This window comes from Streptopelia decaocto (genome assembly GCF_964273445.1).
Source record: "Streptopelia decaocto genome assembly, chromosome: 4".
In the NCBI taxonomy this organism is placed as follows: domain Eukaryota; kingdom Metazoa; phylum Chordata; class Aves; order Columbiformes; family Columbidae; genus Streptopelia; species Streptopelia decaocto.
This window is the reverse complement of record NC_138658.1, coordinates 62054763-62077072: the sequence shown is the minus strand read 5'-3', so window position 1 is coordinate 62077072 and position 22310 is coordinate 62054763. Positions and strand designations below refer to the sequence as shown.

At 36.3% G+C, this 22310-nt stretch overlaps 1 protein-coding gene across 5 annotated transcripts in view; it reads right to left on the bottom strand.

Annotated features, from left to right (window-relative positions):
• Window positions 1–1190: 1190 nt before the first annotated feature.
• The window catches only part of TAPT1 (transmembrane anterior posterior transformation 1), a 47336-nt gene continuing 26216 nt past the window's right edge, over window positions 1191–22310 (bottom strand). For 4 of the 5 annotated variants that reach the window (XM_082051445.1, XM_082051447.1, XM_082051446.1 and 1 more), the window contains 10 exons: window positions 22173–22308; window positions 21190–21287; window positions 20967–21036; window positions 15079–15159; window positions 14083–14192; window positions 12449–12508; window positions 11005–11073; window positions 9571–9647; window positions 5996–6156; window positions 1191–3332 (listed from right to left, as the gene is read on the bottom strand). In XM_082051445.1, the coding sequence (XP_081907571.1) occupies window positions 3103–3332; window positions 5996–6156; window positions 9571–9647; window positions 11005–11073; window positions 12449–12508; window positions 14083–14192; window positions 15079–15159; window positions 20967–21036; window positions 21190–21287; window positions 22173–22308 (1092 nt within the window). In that variant the 3' untranslated portion in view covers window positions 1191–3102. Of the gene's footprint in view, window positions 3333–5995; window positions 6157–6359; window positions 6392–9570; window positions 9648–11004; window positions 11074–12448; window positions 12509–14082; window positions 14193–15078; window positions 15160–20966; window positions 21037–21189; window positions 21288–22172; window positions 22309–22310 lie in introns of those variants that run through there. The other variant, XM_082051449.1, reaches the window with a different exon arrangement.

Sequence of the window (22310 nt, the reverse complement as noted above, 5' to 3'; positions counted from 1 at the left end):
GTAAAACTATTTTGCTTTAGGGGAAATCCTGCTTGTCTGATGAACATCTGAAAGGCATCAAAAGATTAATTAAATAATCCTATGGAAAACAGAGTTGTTCCTTATTGCTCTCATGAATAATATTAATTATAAATACACACCGTAGTGAGTGTGTGCTTTTGGAATTAATTTGGCAACTGTGACTTCAACTGAAATATCACTGCTTGCATCAGAACTGCCTGGATTATTTTTTTTTTGGAAGAACTCAATTTATTCAATGCTTAACCTCTGATGCTCTTATGTATTTCACTGTTAAGACAGGAGCTTTTCAAGAAAACTTAAAGAAATAAAGAACTGTATCTATATAGACGAGAAATTTGGTGTCACTATTTTTTGTTTTGTGGTTTGTTCCCCCTCAGCCACACCTACAGTTCTGAGAGGACCACCCAGGGTCAGAGAAGCTGTGACCTTTCATTAAAGATGCACTGCTAGATATTCAAGGAATCCCTATTAGTCACGAACAAAAACACGAGAACAATTGGAGAGCTTGGGGCAAGAGAAAACAATGAAATTCCATGCCCAGTTGGGCCCCTACCAGAATTTGAGAGTTTCGGGGGAAGTGCTGCACGCCCAGCAGCCTCTGTAACCAGCACCTCCAGTACAACGTGGAGCAGGGCAGTTACACCTACACAGCAGAGAGGCAACGGCAGAGCCCAGTTCCACTGCTTTAGATGGAGTCAGCACAGCTCCGGTGTAAAAGCAAAGCAAAGGCTCCCAGCCTCAAGACGAGGATCTGGGCCGGGACTTGGACTTGAGAGCAGGTGGCCATTGCCCCGTCACTGCGACTGCCACGTGCCTGGGAAATGATCTGCCTACGCTTACACCGCACTTACATCTGGCTTTGCTGCGTATGTGTAATTAACGCAACTGTAGTAACCAACTGCATAAATTACAGCTCCCTTAAGACATAGTATTTTTTCATTTACATGAGTTTTGCCTTTGGCATCAATACCCTCCCTTCTTCCTACAAGTGGCAATAACCAACTGCTACAGAAATAAATCAGATCTAAAGCCACTGATAACACAGTTCTTATGCACGTTGGTGCCCCACATTTGCAAGAATCTTGTTTCATTGAAATCAGAATTTAGTACAGTAAATACATTGTAAGTCCACCACCTCTAAATACACAGAAAGAAATGTCGACGCCATGCTTTTCCTTTTTTAAACAAATATTACAAAATTGAATTTTATTGAGTTTCACACAAGATGCACTTATAAAATTGATACAGAATGTCATTCAACAGAAAAAAATGAAAGCAACTCCAAGCTTTCTTTAGCAACTGCTAAATAATTCAAAAATAAGACACACCAAATTGACAGATAATCTGAATTTCAATGTGTGAACATCTCCAATTAGTATAAATACATCAAAAATTAAAGAACTTTAGATTTTTTTCCCCAGCACAAGTCGTCTTCACTCTCATCCCTGAACAGTAACCACAGATTTTGGCTGTTACTGCAGCTGCTCTTGATGGGAGAGGCCCAAAGCCTGCAGTGAGAAGCTCCCACCAGCGCAGACCCACTGACCTGGACGGCAAAGCCGCCTCATGGCCAAGTCTGCTCAGATACACCGTAACTCCGTCCACCTGTCTCCACGTGCTATATTACTGTAGTCCTGCAAGTTTCAGGGATTAGCATATGCATTAAACATTCACATGTTCATAAAGCAAATAAACTTTGGCTTTCCCACTCCGACAAATTAGGAAATTAGCAAAGAGCAAATTTTGTCTTCATTTGTTCAGCACTGAAGTACTTTTACGGTAACTTCCCTTGGAAAGTGGCACTGGTGCTTACTTAAATATCTGAAAGGCATTTTAAGTTAATGCTGTGTTTTAGCAATAATATATAAAGAATTTATCATTAACTAAAGGGTCTCTTCTGATACAAGTCTCCAGCCTAAGTTTTGAGCTCAAATTTACTCCATTCTTGGTCTTGAGGATTCCAAACCATCTTTCATCAATTCTCCCACAACTGTATCTCACACTAGAAATTAAGATGCATTGTAATTTCTTAATGCTTCTTATACATCTTGTCCATCTACTTGTCTGAGCTCAATCAATTAAAATAAGTAATTCCGACTTGATTGTTTGTATGAGCTTTTATATGCATGTTCTCAGGCGAGTTAATACACAGATGTCATTCTACCCAGAGTTAAACCCCAAAAGCAGTGTAATGTTCTTTTCTGCTGTGTTAATGCCATACACACAGTTTCAACACAACAATTGCTCACTGCAATTCACACTGCGTTTCCTCAAGTGCCCCTTTATTATTTTTTCCTACAACAAAAAATCCTCAGCTTTTAAAAATAATTTTATAAATAATTTGCCTTGCAGGACACACAATGTAAGAAATGATTATGCTTCTTATTTGCCCAGTTAAGCAGAACCTTCATTACTGTGATCCTTCCTTTGTGTTTAATATTTAGATAAAATAGTGTGCAGTAAGTCTTTCATTTAAAGGCAAAATTTTATTCTGATTACAAGATTTTCAAGGTACATCTTGAAAAGATTTTTCTTCACAAGAATAACTATCTTGACTTACTGTTTTATGTACCAATGCTTTATGTGTTTGTTGATATGAGCACAGGTTTTGAATTCTGCTTGCAGATGTTTAATAAAACATGTAACTGGAAAGGCAAGCTTCTGGTCAAGTTGTCAGACATTTCCAGGATTATCCTTACACTGGAGGAACCTTCATGAAAAGCAGTATCTTCTAGAAGAATGGTTTCATAACGCAGAGCAGGATTATGCTTTTTTTTCCAGCCTATATTCCAGAAAAGTGATACTGCAGCTCTGCCACCAGGCTACAGACTCACGATCCACCACATTTTCCAAGAGGCAAGTTAAAGACCACTTACTCGACCTGACCAGATACCGAGCCAAGCTACTTGTAGAAAGAAATTAATATTTTTTTTGCCATTAATAATTTAAGTTTTTAAATAAATATTTATGTGCCTTTTTTGGCAACTGTCCATTCTGGTAGCATCTGCTGTCCCAAGAGCTCAGTATCCTTAGCACATTGATTAAAAAAAAAAAAAAACAAAACCAAAAACGAAAACAAACTTAGTCAATTCTGTTTCCACAAATAGTAAACCTGTCTATCTCCAACAAGTCTTTCTTTGAAGACCTATGTTTTAATTCTGAACTGTCTTGGCTTATATCTTTTTCTTCTCCATCAGGAGTTGTCAGGAATTGATCAGAATTGCTTGTTACAAGTAAAGATGGCGCGTTCTCCTTCTGATGCACAGGCTGATTGGTAACTGATGTAGATCCATTTTCATCTGTGGAAATTCCTGTCGGAACACAAGACAATTACAATGATAATAATGAATTTAACACAGACATCCTGAGGCATCTATAACATCCAGATTCATTCAAAGCTGTCCTGAAAAAGTATGCTGCATCAAATCAGCAGAAACAACAGAGGAATGCTTTGGAGAAGCCACTACCTTTTAGTTTTACCATAACAGATTTCCTTTCCTAATTTGATAAAAAGACAGAAAATGAATTCTACAGAAGTTCAGATAAGGAGCAAGAACATAAACACCAGATCTTAGCACACACACTCCATTCTTCTGGTTTACGTACTCATTTTTGTTGGCTTAGGCAAAAATATTTTTGACAGTTGCGTGAATCACACAAATATTTTCTACTGAAATGAAGAAAAGGAATCTCTGTAGAGGGAACTAGATGTGCCTAATTATATATGTACAATAAACCTGGCTCTCTAGGGATAGCTAATAAATGACTCATGCAGTGCTACACACTTAATAGCACTGGCTCCTAAAGCAGTTCTATTAAAGATGTCTATTTTTATTCCTGTCTCTTACTTCAGTGGAATTGAACACTAGCTCCATTAACCCAAGATATTTGTAACTAATATCCACATACTGTTTCCACATTTTGTTAAAATATTTCAAGTATTAAAATGCAAACGGCCAGGAAATAAACAATTTTCCCTATTTACTATGTCCTCATAAAGACTGAGTTATTGTTTCTAAAGGAACCTGATAAAAATCTGAGTAATGTGGAGAGTACTGCAGACCAGCCCGGGGGAACAGTATTTGTCAGAATAGCAGCACTATCCAAATCACTCCAAAACTTTTTTTTCAGTGTAGCATCTCTTCACAACATGCCATCTGCCACTTGAAGGTACATGGATTACTCTCTATAGTCTTATGAAAGTCAAAGGTTCTAAACTTGTATCAAGAAAGGCAACAAGTAATGCTAATTGTAGAACTTTGTTACAAAGGTATTTCCTAACCCAGTAACTTTCAGAGAAAGCTGATCAGCCTATAGATGATTATCAGTAATTAGAAATCCCATCCTTTAAGAGTAAGTTTCAAATTTTCTCCTTCACAATTTTAAATTGTTTCTGTGCATGAGGTAGAAACTCTTAATAAAATAAACTGACATACATTATAAGCTGATAGAAAGTAGACTAGATTAATTCCCTCACCCTCATCTAGTAAGAGATGAGTTGAGAGACTATTTTGAAAAAAAAGCTGGTAAGTGGGGCACAGGGATTAATCAATATTGCAGAGCCAGCAGTAATAATGCAGACACACAGAAGCTGGGGAAGGTAAAAATAATTTGTTCACATAATTGGGTTTCTAGTAAATAGAGAGCTATTAAAAGGTACAAACCTCCCTGAAAAACTGTTAAAAATTGAGCTTTTTCATCAATGGGAATTTAGAATATTCTAAATAAAAATCAGCGAAGCTTTTGGTTGCTACTTTTTAATAAAAATCTTTCAATTTGAGGAAATAAGCATCTCTGCTGACTGACCTGGTAAAATTGATGCTGCTTCAGCTAAAAATAGTTTTACTCACAGTAAGCTTAAGGGTCAATCTAAGTAAGCATAGCTTATTAAGCCTCATATCCAAGTGTAGTACTAGAGTCTTTTATCAAAACATTATCATTATGATAGTTATCTAATGAAAGGCAAAAGGCATTCAGACCAGTTCATATTACATTCTTTCATGATGAAACAAAAGCAACTCTGAATTTAAGCTATTTAAAAACAAACGTCCGCACCAAGTCTCTGAATGATGTGATCTGACACAGGTGAGATACAGAGATTTATGGCTGAAACATTAACAGATTCCTAACTCTACTATTGCTGGCAAGACACCATGACGACTAATAAGCACCTTACACTTCAAGTTGTTCAAGTCTTTGGCAAGAAACCGAGCGAACACAATAAAAGCCTCACTGTTCAGTTCTCTAGGGCTCCCATTGAGCTCTTCACAGAGGAAGAGATACAATCCAATTCAGTTGGCTGGAACAATGAAGGTTTCTGTTTCCTTCTACAACATGTCACAGGAATATAATAATGCTCCATTCCAATTATGTATTAACTGCTACTGCTGAGAAAACCACTGCTGCACAGACTTGAAATGCAGTGAGCAGAGACCAGCTGTAAGTCCTACTTGGATTTCATAAAGCTTTTCATTCATGTTTTCATGATGTTTTAAAGTAATCAGATCTACTGTGTGCCATGTTTTACATCAATTTCCATAAGAAATTCATAGATGGCTTCCTTACTAAACTTCAGCACTGCCAGAGATGATGTGTAAATAGTTACTTATTTGTGTAGTGACATGGCAGAGAGAGCTGGACTGGATGATCTTTGAAGGCCCCTTCCAATCCAAACCATTCTATGATTATGATTTTCAAACAAAAGCATGCTGTTGTTCTGATGTTTCTATCACCTCTGCATTATCAGGGTGACATCCTAGCACAGACAAGTATTTATAACTAAAAGATTCATGAACTGAAACCAATAAATTCTATTACATTTCCAGACGTGTTCACAGCTGTGATATGGTACAATAAAGGTCCAGCAACAGGGTTACTGTGCTGCAAACAATGTCATGCATCTAGTTTAATATTAAATTTAGTCTGAAAGCAATTTTCATTACAGTTGAAAACAAAACAAGGTAGTTAGTCTTACCTTGGGTAGATTTAAACATGCTTTGCTGTTTGCCAGCTGCTTTCCCTGGGGTGGCAGTAGGGACAGGATTGAATAATTTCTCCTCCATTTTTGCCTCCTTTACATATTGACATGATTTCCCCAGCAATACAATACTGTTAAGGACTTTTAGAGATATTAACCTGGAAAAAAAAAGGATTTGTTGACATATTCGCATTAGCATATTACAATAACTGCATATTGTTCATACTGCAATTATTCATATTAAAAATAATTGCATATGGTTACTGCTGTCTTGGAAGGATTAGCTAACAAATTAAATCCCTTCAATAGCAGCATCAAAAGGTAATTTCCTTCTCCTAACAATTTATTTCAGATTCAATACCTTTCTCCAGTTTTTTTCCTCTCAGAACACACCTAGAGAAAAAACATCAAGTTTTATCATAGTTTAACATAGGAACTACAACGAGAGTTAAGCAGCCGTTCAATGCATCAGATATTTAAACACAGAACTAAAAAGGCCCCTCAACAGTGCAAATCCAAATTAAATGCGCTACAGTTAAAACTGTAGCCTTAAGTGTGCCCTGCCAAGGATCACTAGTGGACTTTGAACCAAAAGAAAGCCAATATTTAGCTTTTCAATTATAGGCTAATAATAAAAATTCCTTTTTCACACCACAAAGGACAGTCCATAAAACTCAACAAATCCCAAGAGGCAGCACTGCATGACCATCATAGCACAGTCCAGTTGATGGCAGATTCCTTTTCTATTATCACTAATTTGCAGCACAAACATCAGCAAGTCACTGAAGTCCCTTTTTAAACCTGTCTTCTCATTTGAAGAACAGGAAGGTCTCACCTACCATCAAGTGCTTTTAGATTTACAATTCAAATGAGCTTTGTAAAATCTAAGTTACTCAACACGCAGACCACTGTCCTCTCCAGAGATGAAAGCAGAGGTGAAGCACGTGACGGCTCCCTACAGAACAAGCAAACAGTGATCTGCTCTCCATACAATGAATGTATATATTCACTACGCAAATGTAACAAAAGTGAATCTAATGCAGACTCTAAATTCATTCTCCACTCTCTGAAATCTGTTTATGATGTACATTGCTAACAGACTAAAAAGAAGACTTGAAGTGAACATTCACAGATCCATGGAATGGGTCTAACTGCTTAATCATAAAGCGACCCAAGCACACTTCAGCAGCAGCTATGCTATCTCTTGCTGCATTAATGTAATCAGAATTTGTCACACAGAAAAACAAAGTACACTGCACTTTTAAGGGAATTTTATGCAATACATTTACTTGTAGAAGAAATTTAGAGAAATGGAAGAATGAGCAGAGCAGACCACTTACAGTACTCAGAAGAAACTCACATTTTAGTATCCAAGCAACCACAAGGAAGATATCATTTTATACAAGTTGAAAGCTGTGATTCTCTACAATTTCATTAGGTTATTGGGACAGATTTTGTTTCTGAGAGTTGAGAAGCTCTCTTGCATTTTTAATGAGTTTTAGAGATGTTTTCCCTAGACTTTTTATGTAACATGCTTTTGTTGAGAAAGAATAGGTGTTTACAGCATGATTTGACTCTGATTTAATGAGATCAGAAGTTGAAAAGGCCATAAATCAACACTCTACTGTATCAGTTCCAGCTTCTCATGGAAGATTATGCCAGAGTTTCTAGTAAGCCTCCTTTATTCTTTTCTGTCAGTCCACCCTGGGCTCAAATTTCTAACAACAACATAAGTTTGCAGTTACTCAAAAATCATAGAAAAATAAAACTCAGGCTTCATATGCTGGGCAAGACTCTTCAACAATATAACTTACAGTATTACAGTTGTTAAATATCAAGACAAACAAATGTGCTCCACATTATAGTTTCAATCCTTTGCCCAGTTAACTGTTTCAGATTTTATCAGACTGTTTCTTACGTATCTATGCTTTACTAATCTGATGAAAAGCTGAAATTTATGTTCAAAACACAAATTACTTGAAAGATGCAAGAGGTGAGTTAGCTCCAAATCTGAGATCATGGCAGAAGTAAAAATCTGTTCTCACTTTCCAATAAGCACAAAATAAAAAAAACCCTTATTTACTCTTGTCATCCGTGCCTTCAAAGAACAGCATTTAATCCTCTACATTAATCACATTATTTTTTCCTGCCCTACATCCTCCAAGCCACAGAGACTGGGCTGCAGCAGTGGAATGGGAGATGCAGGGATATATTGCATCTATTGGGAAAAAGGAAAAAACCACTGAGCAGAAGGAAGGTGCTGAGCTTGGTACAACCACAGCTTGCATGTGATGATCAGGCATAGTGATTTCAGTTGTATAGAGCTGGCTTTACAGAGAACATGGGCACTGCATGTGGTACGGTGGGGAAGAAATCAAAGTATGGTGCAGAAGAATTTGGCTAACAATTTAATATTTGGCCTATATGCAATATCTCAAAGTCCTAATTATCTGACACTAGAGATGCGCCTCTACACTGATGTGGACTAGACACATCAGATCAAGTTCTACTTTCTTGGCAGATCAAGGTCAGCTTAGAGATAAGAGTATCCCTATTCATAAAAAATGTATAGTAATCCTATTCTTTTCATAAAGGTGTTGTAAAACAGCAGCCTCCTTGCTTCCAGTGTACCTGCTGAACCACTACCCCAGACCCAGAAGTCTTGTCCTTCAAGTCTTGCTGCCTTCAGTTGCAAACACAGCTCGGTAGGGCATCAGACGAGATCTTCCCACAAAATTGTAGGTAGGTTCTCTGTGCTGCAGTAATTTGAATTATTTAATTCTTTATGATCAATTTTGGGAGGACTCCAACGTTAAACAGTACTGAGACACGCTGACATAGCTCAGTACGCAGCCTTCCTAGAAACTGGTCATGCCCATATATTCTACAGCGAATGCATCAGAACAAGCAAACTAAATTGGAATTAAAACACAACTAAACACATCTCAGAAGAATCTGGTGAGAAGTTAAGGATAACAGAAGCATAAACTGACGTGATACTGAAGGGATACTTGCAAATTACTGGTTTTGGAAAACAAATTGCCATAGGACATCATGTTCCTTAACTAAGATCACTTACTGACCCCACCCTTCCCAGAAAGGGGAGCTTTGCATTTACTTTCTTTTCATAGGGCAGTTTCCTAATATGAACAAAACCTTGCATTTACCTACCAGAGAGAAGAATTTACAATCTACTCATAGCACTTAAACTCTTTTTTTTTTTTTGGCACAGTGAATCTTTCATTCTTCTCACAGAAAGTTTCAATCCTTAGAATTAAATTTCCCCTTTTATGCAGAGGTATGGTGCTTGTCTGTGAAATACTTTCAATCATGTTTCCATTAGTTATTCTCATCACAGATGTTATTGAAGGTTATAATCCCCCAATGCAGCTACAGTACTTAGGGACCAATCTGCACTCTCAATTTCAGTTTATGAGCATAAGTGTTTTACATTTATGTTCTACCGAACACAATCTGTGTTTACATTTATATCTAGAAGTATTAACAGAAGACTTTTGCACATATCTGATCAAATAGTGGCAAATACTTTTCAGTTGTGTGCATTTACTTACCCGCAGTAGAACAGCACAACACAAACATAAGCTAAGACTCCTTGCACTTTTATTGAGCTTGTTACGACTCTGATGAGCTGTTTTAAGGATAAAAGTTAAACAGTACAAACATATAGCATACAATTATTAATAGAATATTTTAACAGACATTTCTTATTTGGTAAATTCAAGACAGAAGTAGAAACATTTACATTAATAAAAAATTACTCTAATGTTCCCGTTAGTAGTGCTAACTATTCAAGGTTTTGGTTTGAAGTAGTATTATGTCAAGAGATGCTGATGCAGTAAAGCAGAATCAGTGTTTTACACTATGCTCGTATTTTGAATACAAAATTGCTTTGTGGACTAGGCATATGAATCTCAAGTTATAGTAGCAAATAATCCTGAAATCTCAGATTTACTTCAGCATTTCAGTTAGGATTCCAAGTTTGCAAAACACTTCAATTTGTTTTAAACTCATTAGTATCCAGGATATCATATTAGAATACAATTAAGCATTTCAATTGAATTCTAACTGGATGTAATTTACTTAGTTATAAAAGAATCATGATTATGCTCATAGTTGTTTTGATTTTGGTTTGGGTTCGTTTGGCTTGGTTTTGTTTTTTTAAATTCCGGATAAAAACTAAGCAAAGCCTGTCAACACTATTCTTCCCCATCTCTATGGGAGAACATTACATTTTAAAGTTAATTCCTATGATATTCTTCCAGGAAAATTATGAATTAGCATCTCTGCTGGCAAAGTAAGGTCACATTCCCAGTATTAAAATAACTACTGCTTGTCTACATGTGTGTATGGGGAAAGTCAGCAGCTATTTACAGAAAACATTCTGCAACAGCTAATTCAGAACAGACAGCATGTGGACATAATTCTAATAATGAAGTGATTCATTTTATAGCAGCATGTCCATGTAACAGGGTTATTTTAGAATAATGTATTCTACAACAGCTCAGAAGCTCAGTGCCCCATATAAAAGAAAACTTTGTCATTAAGCATACCATTACAGGGACAAGCACAAGGACTCCTATGAAAAACCTAAAAAAGCCTCGTACACTACTGCTAACCTTCTGGCAACCAGCTGCTTTGACTATTCCAAATGAATGAACAGGATAATTGCCAAAAGGAATAAACATTTCATAAGCACAGATGTAGTTTAATTCCACTGCTACAGTTCAAGTGCACATGAATTCTATAAAATTAATATATATATTCCATTTTCTATGAAAAGCTGATAAACAGTAACATCTGTGAAGTTGTAATTAGTATGTGATATAGGCTATCCTGGATACTAACTCAACCTTGCAGCATCATTTCAGTTACTTAAGGTGATCATTTAATCCTCACCACATCAAAATGAGCTAGCTGTCTCACAGGGAGGTATGCTCAAAGTGAGATCTTATTGACAGAAAACTGATGGGAAAAATACAACTTACTAAAACAGCCAGTGGAAGAGGAATGAAGCCCATTCTTCTGGAAACCGAATCACTATAATCTGTATATGCCTAGAAAAAACAAAACAAAACAAAAACCAAACAAACATGAAGAATAATGAACTATTTATGCAAAGGAATGAGCTTATTTTAAGTTGGCACACCCTCCAGATAAGAATAATTTCCTGCTAACAAACACTATATTGGTATGAAGTGTACCTATTCAGATTTTGAAATTCAAATGCAGATAGTTGTACTCTCAGACTAAAATGTAATGCTACCATGACCGGCAAGATTAGCTTTAGTGCTCTAAATCAAGAGCAACTGGAGTATAATACAAATCTCTAAATCGAGAGCAATTAGGACACTGAATTCAAATGCACTATGGTATTTCATCTGTCCATTATTACTAGCTTAGAGACCTTTTTGTACTAATTCGACTTTGATCCACAAATACCGTACAGAAAAAACTGTAACAGGGACAAAAGAACAATCATCCATCACAATAGCAATTTTAAATAATCCACAAACATCTATAATTAGCCTCAAGATAAATGCATGAAAATAATGTTGAAAATATGTTTACATTTGAACTCTCAAAATACTACTTTGCCTGACAGCTTTCATGCAATTTTGAATGTCATGCCAAAGTCAGTGCCTATATGATGCTACCTCATTTTCCACAGAGGATACTTAGGAGAAGTAATGGAGCTTTCAGAATTAATAAATAGTTACTTTTTAAATCAACAAATTATTAATACTTAATTATTTGTAACTGAAGATGAGGTATAACTACTGCATTCCTAGCAATAGTTATTAAACATACCCAAATTATAATAGAGTTCATTTAGCAGTGAGAGCGCTCATTCAGAGCACTCACTAATAGTTAACAGACTCACCCAGGAAAGGTGAGCTGCAAACAATCTTCCAAATACAGTACTAATGAAAGCCACAAGCAGTCTGTGTTCTGTAAATACCCATGCCACAACGGTAACAGCCATATAAACGTCCCTATATATCTGTGCATGCTGTATGTGAAGAAGTAATACAAATTCCTGATGAATACTCTATTTTAACCCCACACAGTTAAAATGAAAAGTAATTTAATGTTATCTCAAGAACATCTTGTTAAGCTTACTTACTTCCCATATATCTCAATAATGTCAAAGTTGTTACAATCATCCCCTGACTCTATTTAATTTATTGTTGAAAAGTCTCTTCCAAATAAGCTTAAAGTCCAAACTGACCTGAACAACTGGATACAAATAAGAACAGAAATCTCAAGGAAATATTCCTATTATCTCTTATTTAAAAAAAAAAAAAAAAGTAGAATCCCAGTGCTGTAGGAGTCTAACAGTTTGTATGTATTTCTTTAAGTATTTGTTCCAATATATCCCCCACAATTATGTTACTTAATACAACAGAATGACTTTATTTTCAGGCTTACATTTTTCTGTCGACTGCTAACAAGGTCAAATGCAAGACTGGCTCTGTATTCACTGTAGACCTGGAAAAAAATCCAGCACGTTGGATGTATAATCAATTTTTTTAATCACACTTTATAGAAGCAACAGAGAAATTAATAAAATATTTCTGTAAAAATATTATAAACACTTATGCACATGCCGAAGGAGTCAAAGCCATTTTTTTCAAAGTCTAATTCCACCCTTCGACAGATGAGCCTGTATTTCTGCAATAAAGTAACTTGCGTATATCTACAACAAACAACACTATGCTAGGAACTGAATGTATCTTTATGAAGTATTCACTGAATTTGAGGATCATCAGAAACACAACACAACACAACAAACAAGAGAAATCATGTTTACTTTTTTCCTACAGTTCATAATTTATTTGAGCTACATGAAAGGTGGCACTGGGATCAAATTAAAGAAATAAGAGAGCTTGCTTATATACTAAACAAGTAATCCCATGAAAAAGCAAATTCTATCAGAAGGTGAAGGAAGCTTTTCTTTCTCTTTAAAACAGTTCTGCCTAGTAAGACAGAAAAGCATATGCTTTAAGGATAAGTGGCAGGGCAACTTGCACTGCAGGTGTTCAAAACTTCTGAAAAAGCCTGACCTAGCAACCATGAATCTTTAGAACTTTAAGCAAAAAAATTACAAAATTTGTTAAATAAACCTTGCAACTTTGTAACTTATTACCCCCATCCTCCAGCTGTTTCAGCACACTGGAGCATTCTACATTTTTGGCTATAATGACTTCAGTACTGCTCTTTTCCAGTCTCTCTATGAAAGTAGGGCATGCATAGATGCCTCTGGCATAAGGGAGCTTATTAAACACACCTATTAAACTTGTTTCTACCCTGAACAATGTAGTTACCTCAGAGATGCTGGAAAAGATAGCACTTCACAAGTTCTGGTCTCATTTCCTGAAAAGTGGTTTTAGTAGTGAAAAAATGCTAACTCATCTCTTCAAAAACTTATCAAGCGCATTTGAATTCACACAGCATGCAAGACAAGTGGCCAGTGTATCATGCTGCAACACACAACAAGTAACTTCATCTACTACTTTAAAAGAAGGACTGCTTATTATATATATCTGACCTAAGAAGACTCAGAGTGGGAAACTAACATAACCTACTTCATGTTAGTGCTCAAGGGACAGTGGAAAAAAAAATCTCTGATTTCAGATTCTATCTTTAACACACATATCTGCTTTTCCTAAAGCCTGGATTTTAACCTACAATTCCTTCTGTCAGGAAAAGGTAAAAGCTCTGTGTAAACTGTAAAAATTCTGTCAATGTAACTAGCAATCATTTCACAAATCATCTGCCACTTATGTGAACTCTAGTTATTATGTGAACTGTTATACAACACTTTCAATAATTTATGGATCTGGAACTAGTAATTTGGAAGCAGAGGTGTTTGTCCCACATTATAAAGATCGTCAGAAGTATATTATATCAGGACGTCACCAAGCTTTCCCAAATTATATCCTAGATATGAAAATAACGATTTTTACATTTTCTGCACTGGAATGAATTTTAATATTAAAAAAATATTAGCAAAATAAAGGACAACTTAAAACAGCACTCAGCATTCTAAATAGGATACCTACGTCTGCTGTGATGTCATTGAATTTAGTGATAAAGGCATGTTTCACAATATCCACCGCAATTTCTGAAGCAACCACCATGCAAACATCCGGGAATAACACCCAAAGATGATCTGAAGGTTGGGAAGAAACAAGTTAGGCCATTTCATTTGATGCCAGTATACAAAACAAAAATTATAACACTTTTGCTCTACAGTGAAAAAACCTTAAGCCTCTGAAGAGTCTGTAACTTTACATCACCACTCAGCATGGAGTGTGCAAGTTCTCGCTCATTCCACCGCTGTTCTAGAAACTTATCAGTACTATACAATCTCACCACAATTAGAGTCAGGTTCCAAAGCCTTTATTTTGCAAAGCTTTACCTCTACTAGGAAGACAATCCTTGCACATATTAGACAGCAGATGTTCAGTATGTATGAGGAAAAGATAGAGCACTGGAGGTTCTAGATGCTCAAGGTAAAATTTAGGTAGAACAGTAACATTCCAGCAAAACACACCACACAGGTCAGGGCTCAAATTTATTAAACCAAAGTTCTAACAAAATAAAACCAAAATTTTACTCAATATTTATTCAATATGGTATTAAAATCTTAAGTATAATAAATATTAAGTTATGAATGGAAATTTTAACATAATCTTCTACCAAATTTCAATCTCACCAGCCTCACAAAATAAAATTCTCTAGGATATCCTTTATCCTCCATATACTCCAAGGAAAGAGTAGAGCTAGGAAGAGCATTCAAGACACTACTTTAAACATACCTATGCATATTTGTAGCATAACAGCATATACTTCTAGCAGAAAGGATAGAGTCACTCTTACAAGAAGGCCAGAAATTGAAAAATGAGTACTTAAGGTGTTCAACAAATTATGATTCCTCAGTTACATGTCCTGGCTACCCTTATCTTTCAGACTGAGGAAAGAAGCAAGAGATACAGTTGTTGATAGCACAGGAATTTGTCATTTTTGTATTTAACTTTTCTACAAGTTTAACTCACCTGGATTCCATGAGAACTGTTCCATATTTCTTAGACATACAATTAATAGCAGCACGTAATTGGTGAACCTCTCTTTTATATCTAGGAAAAAAAAACCAAACACCAACAACCTGTCAAGTCCAAATAAACATTTATTTGCATACACAGATACCTACTCACTCTGAGGTTCTATAATTTATTAAATCTTGGATCAGACAACCTTTTCCACAAATTATTTGATCAGATTTGAGGGGAGGGGATGCTGGGAACCTCATTCTGGACAGGATCTCTGCAGTTTGCTGTGGCCTGACTGGAGGTCCATCCAATGCTACATCAACTTGGGGTTCCCAGCATCAGAAGGGACTTAGGTTGTGACTTAAATTGTGACTTGCTATCATCTTTCCTAGTATATCAATAAAATAGTCATATTTCCTGATAAAGTTTGTGCATTTCTTGTATGAGACAAAAAGAACCAGCACCTCCTGGTACAAAAATAGAGACCGTACACATATCTGTTATTTCAAGTTATTAGCAGGGCAAATTTCATTTTGTACAGAATGTGGATATCCAAAATGCTACCTACTGGGTCCATTAGTAGGAAAAAAAAAAAAAAAGTGTTTCAAAACAACTATTACACCTTATTTAGAAGGTCCCTACTAGTCTTTCACATTGCCACTGTAAAAGAGAACAGAAGGATACATCAGTTTGGTTATCAAAACCGTAACAACTATAACACAAAAGCAGTCCCACTTGAGACAGGGTTCTGTGACTTGCCCACCCAGACTTTTTTTTCTATTCTGATGCCTTAATTCCAGAAACAACTCATACAGTTTGCTTCAGGAAGCATCACATTTTTTACCATTAAAAAACCTCTCTGAAATTTATTGAAAAGTGGGGTAAAACCTAAAACATAATGTCACCAAAAGTCAGCAAGTCTAAACAAGCCTTTTAAAAAGAACTATTATGAAAATCCATGAAGATATTGTTATCACTTGTTATACCTGTTAATAACCACAACAATAATTTCTTTGCAGGCAAGTCATCTCCATATCCAAAGGGTTCATTGAGGGGAGAGCAGTGGATGTTGTCTACCTTGACTTCAGCAAGACTTTGGACACTGTCCCACAACATCCTCATAGGTAAGCTCAGGAAGTGCGGGTTGGATGAGTGGACAGTGAGATGGATTGAGAACTGGCTGGATGGCAGAGCTCAGAGGATTGTGATCAATGGTGCAGAGTCTAATTGGAGGCCTGTAGTTAGTGGTGTTCCCCAGGGGACAGTACTGGATCCAGTCTTGTTTAATCTGTTCCTCAATGACCTGGATTAAGAGACTGAGTGCACCCTCAGCATTTGCTGATGATACCAAACTGGGTGGAAGGGCTGACACACCAGAAGGCTGTGCTGCCATTCAGCGAGACCTGGCCAGGCTGGAGGACTGGGAGGAGAAGAACCAGATGAAATTCAACAAGGACAAGAAAAGAACAGCTCCTCCAGGAGATGGGAACAAAAAGCACACAGAATTCAAGAAGAATGAGACTGACAAGTCAAGAATGTCCTCCTAGGCTTCTGAGTCCACAAAACACTGTCCAAAATTACCAGAACACAGTATTTTCTGACAAATCTAGTTATGAGATGTCACTTGGCACTGTCACCAGTGGATTAATATGCAATCAAGCATTCCTTGATCGATATTCTTTATCACACCCCTTAGCAACTCCAAAGTAATCACTAAATTTTAAGACTTTTGCCCAAAATTTCAAACAGGTTTCTTCATCTTTTATTTCCCACATTGCATACTTCCACACTGCCATGACACAGCATTGATCAGCAATGCTTAAGACAACACACAGGTCCCATCTTCAGTGGTTCAGATCCCAGGAAGGTCTGTACAGATAGAAATGAATTCTCAAGTGGGAAGTAAGGACCTTAATTCAGGCCTAAACATAAAGCATGTCTCATGCCTATCCTTCAGACATTTATTACCTGCTCAGTATATGTCAGCTCACCAGGTGACAGGATTAAACTGAGAAGGGACACCTTTGGCCTTAAATTTCCTCTCATGCTGTAATAAGAAATATTTTTTCCTCCACTAATTACAGAGACTGGATGACAGGCTGATACCTGTTTTTCCCCCTCTGCTTATTTTTCCTTTTCTCAGTGGCCTCTCCTCTAATCTGTTATCTCTGCTGCCATCACTGCTCAAGGCTGCTCAGAATGAGAGGAACGAGTACAGCTGCTCTTCTTCATCCTCGCCCTTCTCATCAACTGGTTGTCAGAGGCGTCAGCAAGGGAGAAAGGGCATTTTCCAGCAACTTCAACAGCAAACCCAAATGATTCAGAAATTCATTTCATTTCTAACCCTCAAAGAGCAGGGCAAAAAAGGCTTCAGGATATCCAAAACAACCAATGATAATCAATGCTAAATCCCCAATTAAAATTTTCAAATACACAATATGCACCAAAAATGTTTCATCATTTATTACAAACGTATTCGATATTGTATACGTACATCTATATTTTTTTTTAAGAGGTGAGGGGAATACACTGTATGATGTATTGCCACCTCCTAGATGAACGGCTACATCCCTATATTCACACTCATTGATATCACCTCTTAAAGAAGAACAAAGAGAAAGTAAATTACTATATTTGTGAATCTGGGGAAACAGTGACAAGCCACCAGTGTTAGTGTTCAGTTATAGAGATTGCAGGTACTGGCAAAAGGAAATGTCTCTGTTCTGCTTTAGCCCAACAAAAGTAAAATCAGAAGAAAAAGGCATCTCTGTTCTTCATTCTCCATCATGACAAACCTTGACAACATTGACATAAGCCACTCCAACTTGTATCCCACAAAGTGCTGGTGATAAGCATATTGCAAACTGTTTTTCAATTAGAATACAATATAGCTTGAACAACCCCTTCCATTGTAAGACAGGGTTAAATGACAGCCCAAATAACAGGCTTAGGACATTTTAAATGGTCTTAGCTACCTCCACAAGCACATGATTAAGAAGTTCACTTTCTCACTGTTTACGTCCCTCGTGTTGAAGAGCAGACATCTACTACTAATTCAGACATATCTATCCCCCTGACTGCCCTCCTCTCAGCACATACCACGCACAGACTGCATTCTATAATAATACCATGCTTAAACTCTTCTCTTAATAGGGCTGGCCCTGAAGTCTGGCCACACATCACACCATATACTGCCCATATACACATTCTTTAGGCTATTTTGAAAGAAGAAACTGACTTTGCTTTTGCTGCCAAGTATCCACTAATGGTAAAAATGACTACATATGACTAAATCTTTTCAGTATCTGTTAAAATATGTATTTCAGTATACTGAGAAGGGAAAGGAAGAACCAGACATTCCAAGACTTAGTACATCAGAATTTCACAATATAAGCAATGTCTTAGAAAGTACAACTGAAACGGTTCATTTCTGTTTTCATGCTTCTATTCACTAGATTACTTGCTTTTGAATTCTATTTGTAACAACGTCTACCCCTGAGGTCATTGATACCTTTTCTGATATTTCATATTTTTCTTTTGATTAACATGTTTAAATAAGGAGTTTCACCTATTCGTGACAAGTTCCGCAGATGCCTCTATGAGACAAACCTTATTTAACTCCCCTCAAGAATAAGTTTCTGTGTACTAATCAGACAATGGTAATACGTTCAGCAGAGCCCCAGAAAAGGTGGGACAAGGGGGCATCTATTCAGTCTTTCTAAGCTTGAGAATACACTTGTGCCATTGCTGCCCTACAGCAGAGACTGCAGACCTGAAAAAACAGCTGGAAGAAACTGAGAGAAAAGTGGGAAATATATAGAGGAACCTATACTGAGTGCTTTATTTTAGCAGTTTAGTTCAGTCCAGGCATGCAGTTCAAGCATAGTGTATTATAGGATGCACAAAGCACTCCAAAGCCTAACTGGAAGCTTAGTCCACAGGGCAAGACTAGCCTCAGTTCCAAGGGTAGGATGTAGCACTGGCACAGCACACCACTGCAAGATGCACTGACATTTCAGCTGCAGGGAATAAAACATTTGAAGGATAAGAAAGTTATCAGAGTACATGAACTGATCCATCGTTACTGAAGCTGCGATGCAATAAATCTGTTCAAGTTCAAAAGAGGTGAAAATCTCTCCTAAAAACTTGTCTATGTTATTCACCAGCGTGAAGAAAAACACTCCTATTTATAACCATACTAAGAAGTGTTTCCAGGAAAAGTTATCTGTTTGAAGGGAATAAATTAGCTTGTTTTGTGCACTCTTCTATGTATGTACCCACCTGCTTCCAACCTTGCATGGTAAAACGAATGGCATCACTTTTTCCACCAAGTGATAAAGGGAGACCCAATATTGCTATTAATGGATCTTCAATAATAATGTCTAGCAATAAAATATTGATATGCATTTATTCTAGCATACTATTGCAGGTGCTTTTTATGGAGGAAATTACTAGCCTTCTCTAATAGCAGTGCCTCATCTATTTCAACATTTAAATCAAGAAAGAGGCGTCACCTTTCAGTAGGAGAGCTAGGTGCATACTTGTAACTATTTTCTGCGAGTATTGTGATTAATGAGAGGAAATTTATTAAATACATTTTTAAAATGCAAGTATTTAAATCTTGGAAAGAAAAATACATACTATCAGCACAGAATAAACACTTTATCAACCCAGCTGAGAAGATTAGCTTTTTAGGTTTTTAAGAACTTCTAAGAGGTAGATTAAAATGTAGTGCCAATTTTTCTGTTACGTGATGTATTTAAGACTTATATAAATAGTTTTTCATCCAAAGCATCACAAAACAACTGCCATTTAACATTTGCATGTAGTATCATTGAAGTTTGCAGATGAATTAGACAAAAATCACATCAGTAGCCAGAATTGAAAACCTGAAGCAAGCCTGCTGAAAGTTGAACTCTGGATAAAAAAACGCAAATCATCTGCTTTAAATAAGCAGCTGAATTTTTTTTGACCTACTGAACATCTGAATTCTCTGGTTTAAAAAGCTATGAGTTGGAATGAAAACATATATTCTGTTTGCTTATCTGTATAAATAACTTTGATCAAAAATGTCATATGCACAAAATAACAGAAATAAACATGTTCAAAGACCAGAAAATATTACAAGCAAAGAAACTCTAATGCAACCTTAAACTGCAATCTGTCCTATTTGTTTTGAAACCAAAAATTCAACAAATATTTCAGATGGCTGATATCAGAATTCAAAAGAACCCTCATCAAAGTATACCTGTACCAGCTTTACCTCATGAGAAACACTGAATAAGAGTTTCCAAATTTCACACTAAGCAGCACCACAGTTAAGAGGTGCCAGAAGCATTACATATTTCTTAAGTACCCTCTACTGTAATCTGGCTAGTGTGCCAAAAGTTGCAGTCACCTCTGGTGTTTCCTTCAGAAGCCAGCTACTCCGTTACTTTCTTTTTTCTCGGCGTTGGGAAGTATTTCAAGATCCACCTTCACAACTAACAACCAACATACATTCTGAGATCCCTGTCAAAACAGTACACTACAATGGCAACTTTTTGAAAACATAAGACTTTGAAGCATGGGTATTTTGAAAACCACACCATTTTGAACACCATAACTTAAATCTGAAGCTTGTATTTAATAATAACTTTAGCACAAAGCCAATAGGTTGTTTTATCACCTCAAATAAAAACTAGCCATTTAAGAAAAAACAGTGTTCCTAGAAGTGGAATCCCAGTTTCATCCTATTGAACCAAACACTATTACAGAAGATGAGGAATCCAAATCAGAACACTCAAATTCATCAAGGTAAAGCTGTTTTAAAAATAATATTAAATAATAATAAAATATAATAATAATAAGCCTCTGGCTTCACACTTTCTCCTGATTAGTACAGCTATACATACCGCTATTTGACATTTGAAAAAGATTGTTCTTCTCGAACTTCTTGAAAACACTTCCTTTTATTTCAACGAACTGCAATTTTTAAAAACAAATAATTAGATTTTATTGATAAAAAACTGATATAAACAAATCAGACAATCAAATAATATGCAGACATATGATATGCAAACATGAAGAATGCTGAAAAAAATTAGGGTAGCCAATATAATGAAGCTACATACTTACATTATTGGACATCATGATCGTAAGCAGTGATTTATTGTGGGAGTTGAAGGCCACATTAAGGGTTGTTGCTTGAACCATTATAAGAATAGCATGCAGGACTAGATAGCAGGGTTAAGGAAGCATATTTGGAAATAATTTTTCTACACAACAGTACTAAATATCACCAAAACTCAAATTTCCTATTTTGTATCGCAAGTTTAACAAAAAAGTTTCTGTCTCTCTGTCAACTAGATTTACAGCAAGATAGTACTTCAATTTATGTAAAGTACCCACAGTGCTTTGTAGCACATAGTAATTATGCTAATTTTTCTTTTTATAAAGGAGCCCAATGACATTAGCCAGGAGAAACTGCGATACAACCTGAAGGAAAAACATCTGAGACAAAGAAAGATTCAGAGAAAACGGGAAAGAAAGTACAAGAACTCTCAATTCATCACATCATCTACTGGACTATGCATCTCTTTACAGATCATTTTCATCAGTTCACTGTAAAGTTACTTCACACTAAACTCATTTGCCACCTGAACACACATGAGTTTATCCTTTCATTTCAAGAAAATGTTTTCAAGCTAGGTGTTTGTTATATTCTGCTAAATAACAAGACCCCACTGCCTTCAAGACCCTGTGACTGAAAATTCTCAAATACAAATCAGAAATCAACATTTCCATGAACTATCCAATTACTGTTTTTCCTTCTACTACAAACTAGGCATTAAAAAAGCTGTCTACTACTGCAGCGGTGTACCACGATGCAGTTGTGCTTGCTGTTTTGTTTGTTTGTTTGAGTTTGGTTGTTTGTTTTTTTTTTTTTTTTTCTTCAATGTAGGTTAAAAGGCTTTTTTCATTCATTTTAAAAACCCGTAGAACTGGTGATCTTTGAAAGGAACACTGATTTAGGAATACTATCAATTTTTAAATATATCAAAAAATAATGCAATGTGTAATTTAATGTAGAAAATTTTGCAACTGAAGAAAAAGGATACAGACATACAGCACTGCCATGAAGAAGTGAGGAATCACACCTATGTGAGCTCTTTTTCTTTCCTTAGGTTCTGTAGCTGTCCAGTAAAGAGCATCCAAAATATCTTGTCCAAATGAAGAAAACAGACGATCAGCCACCT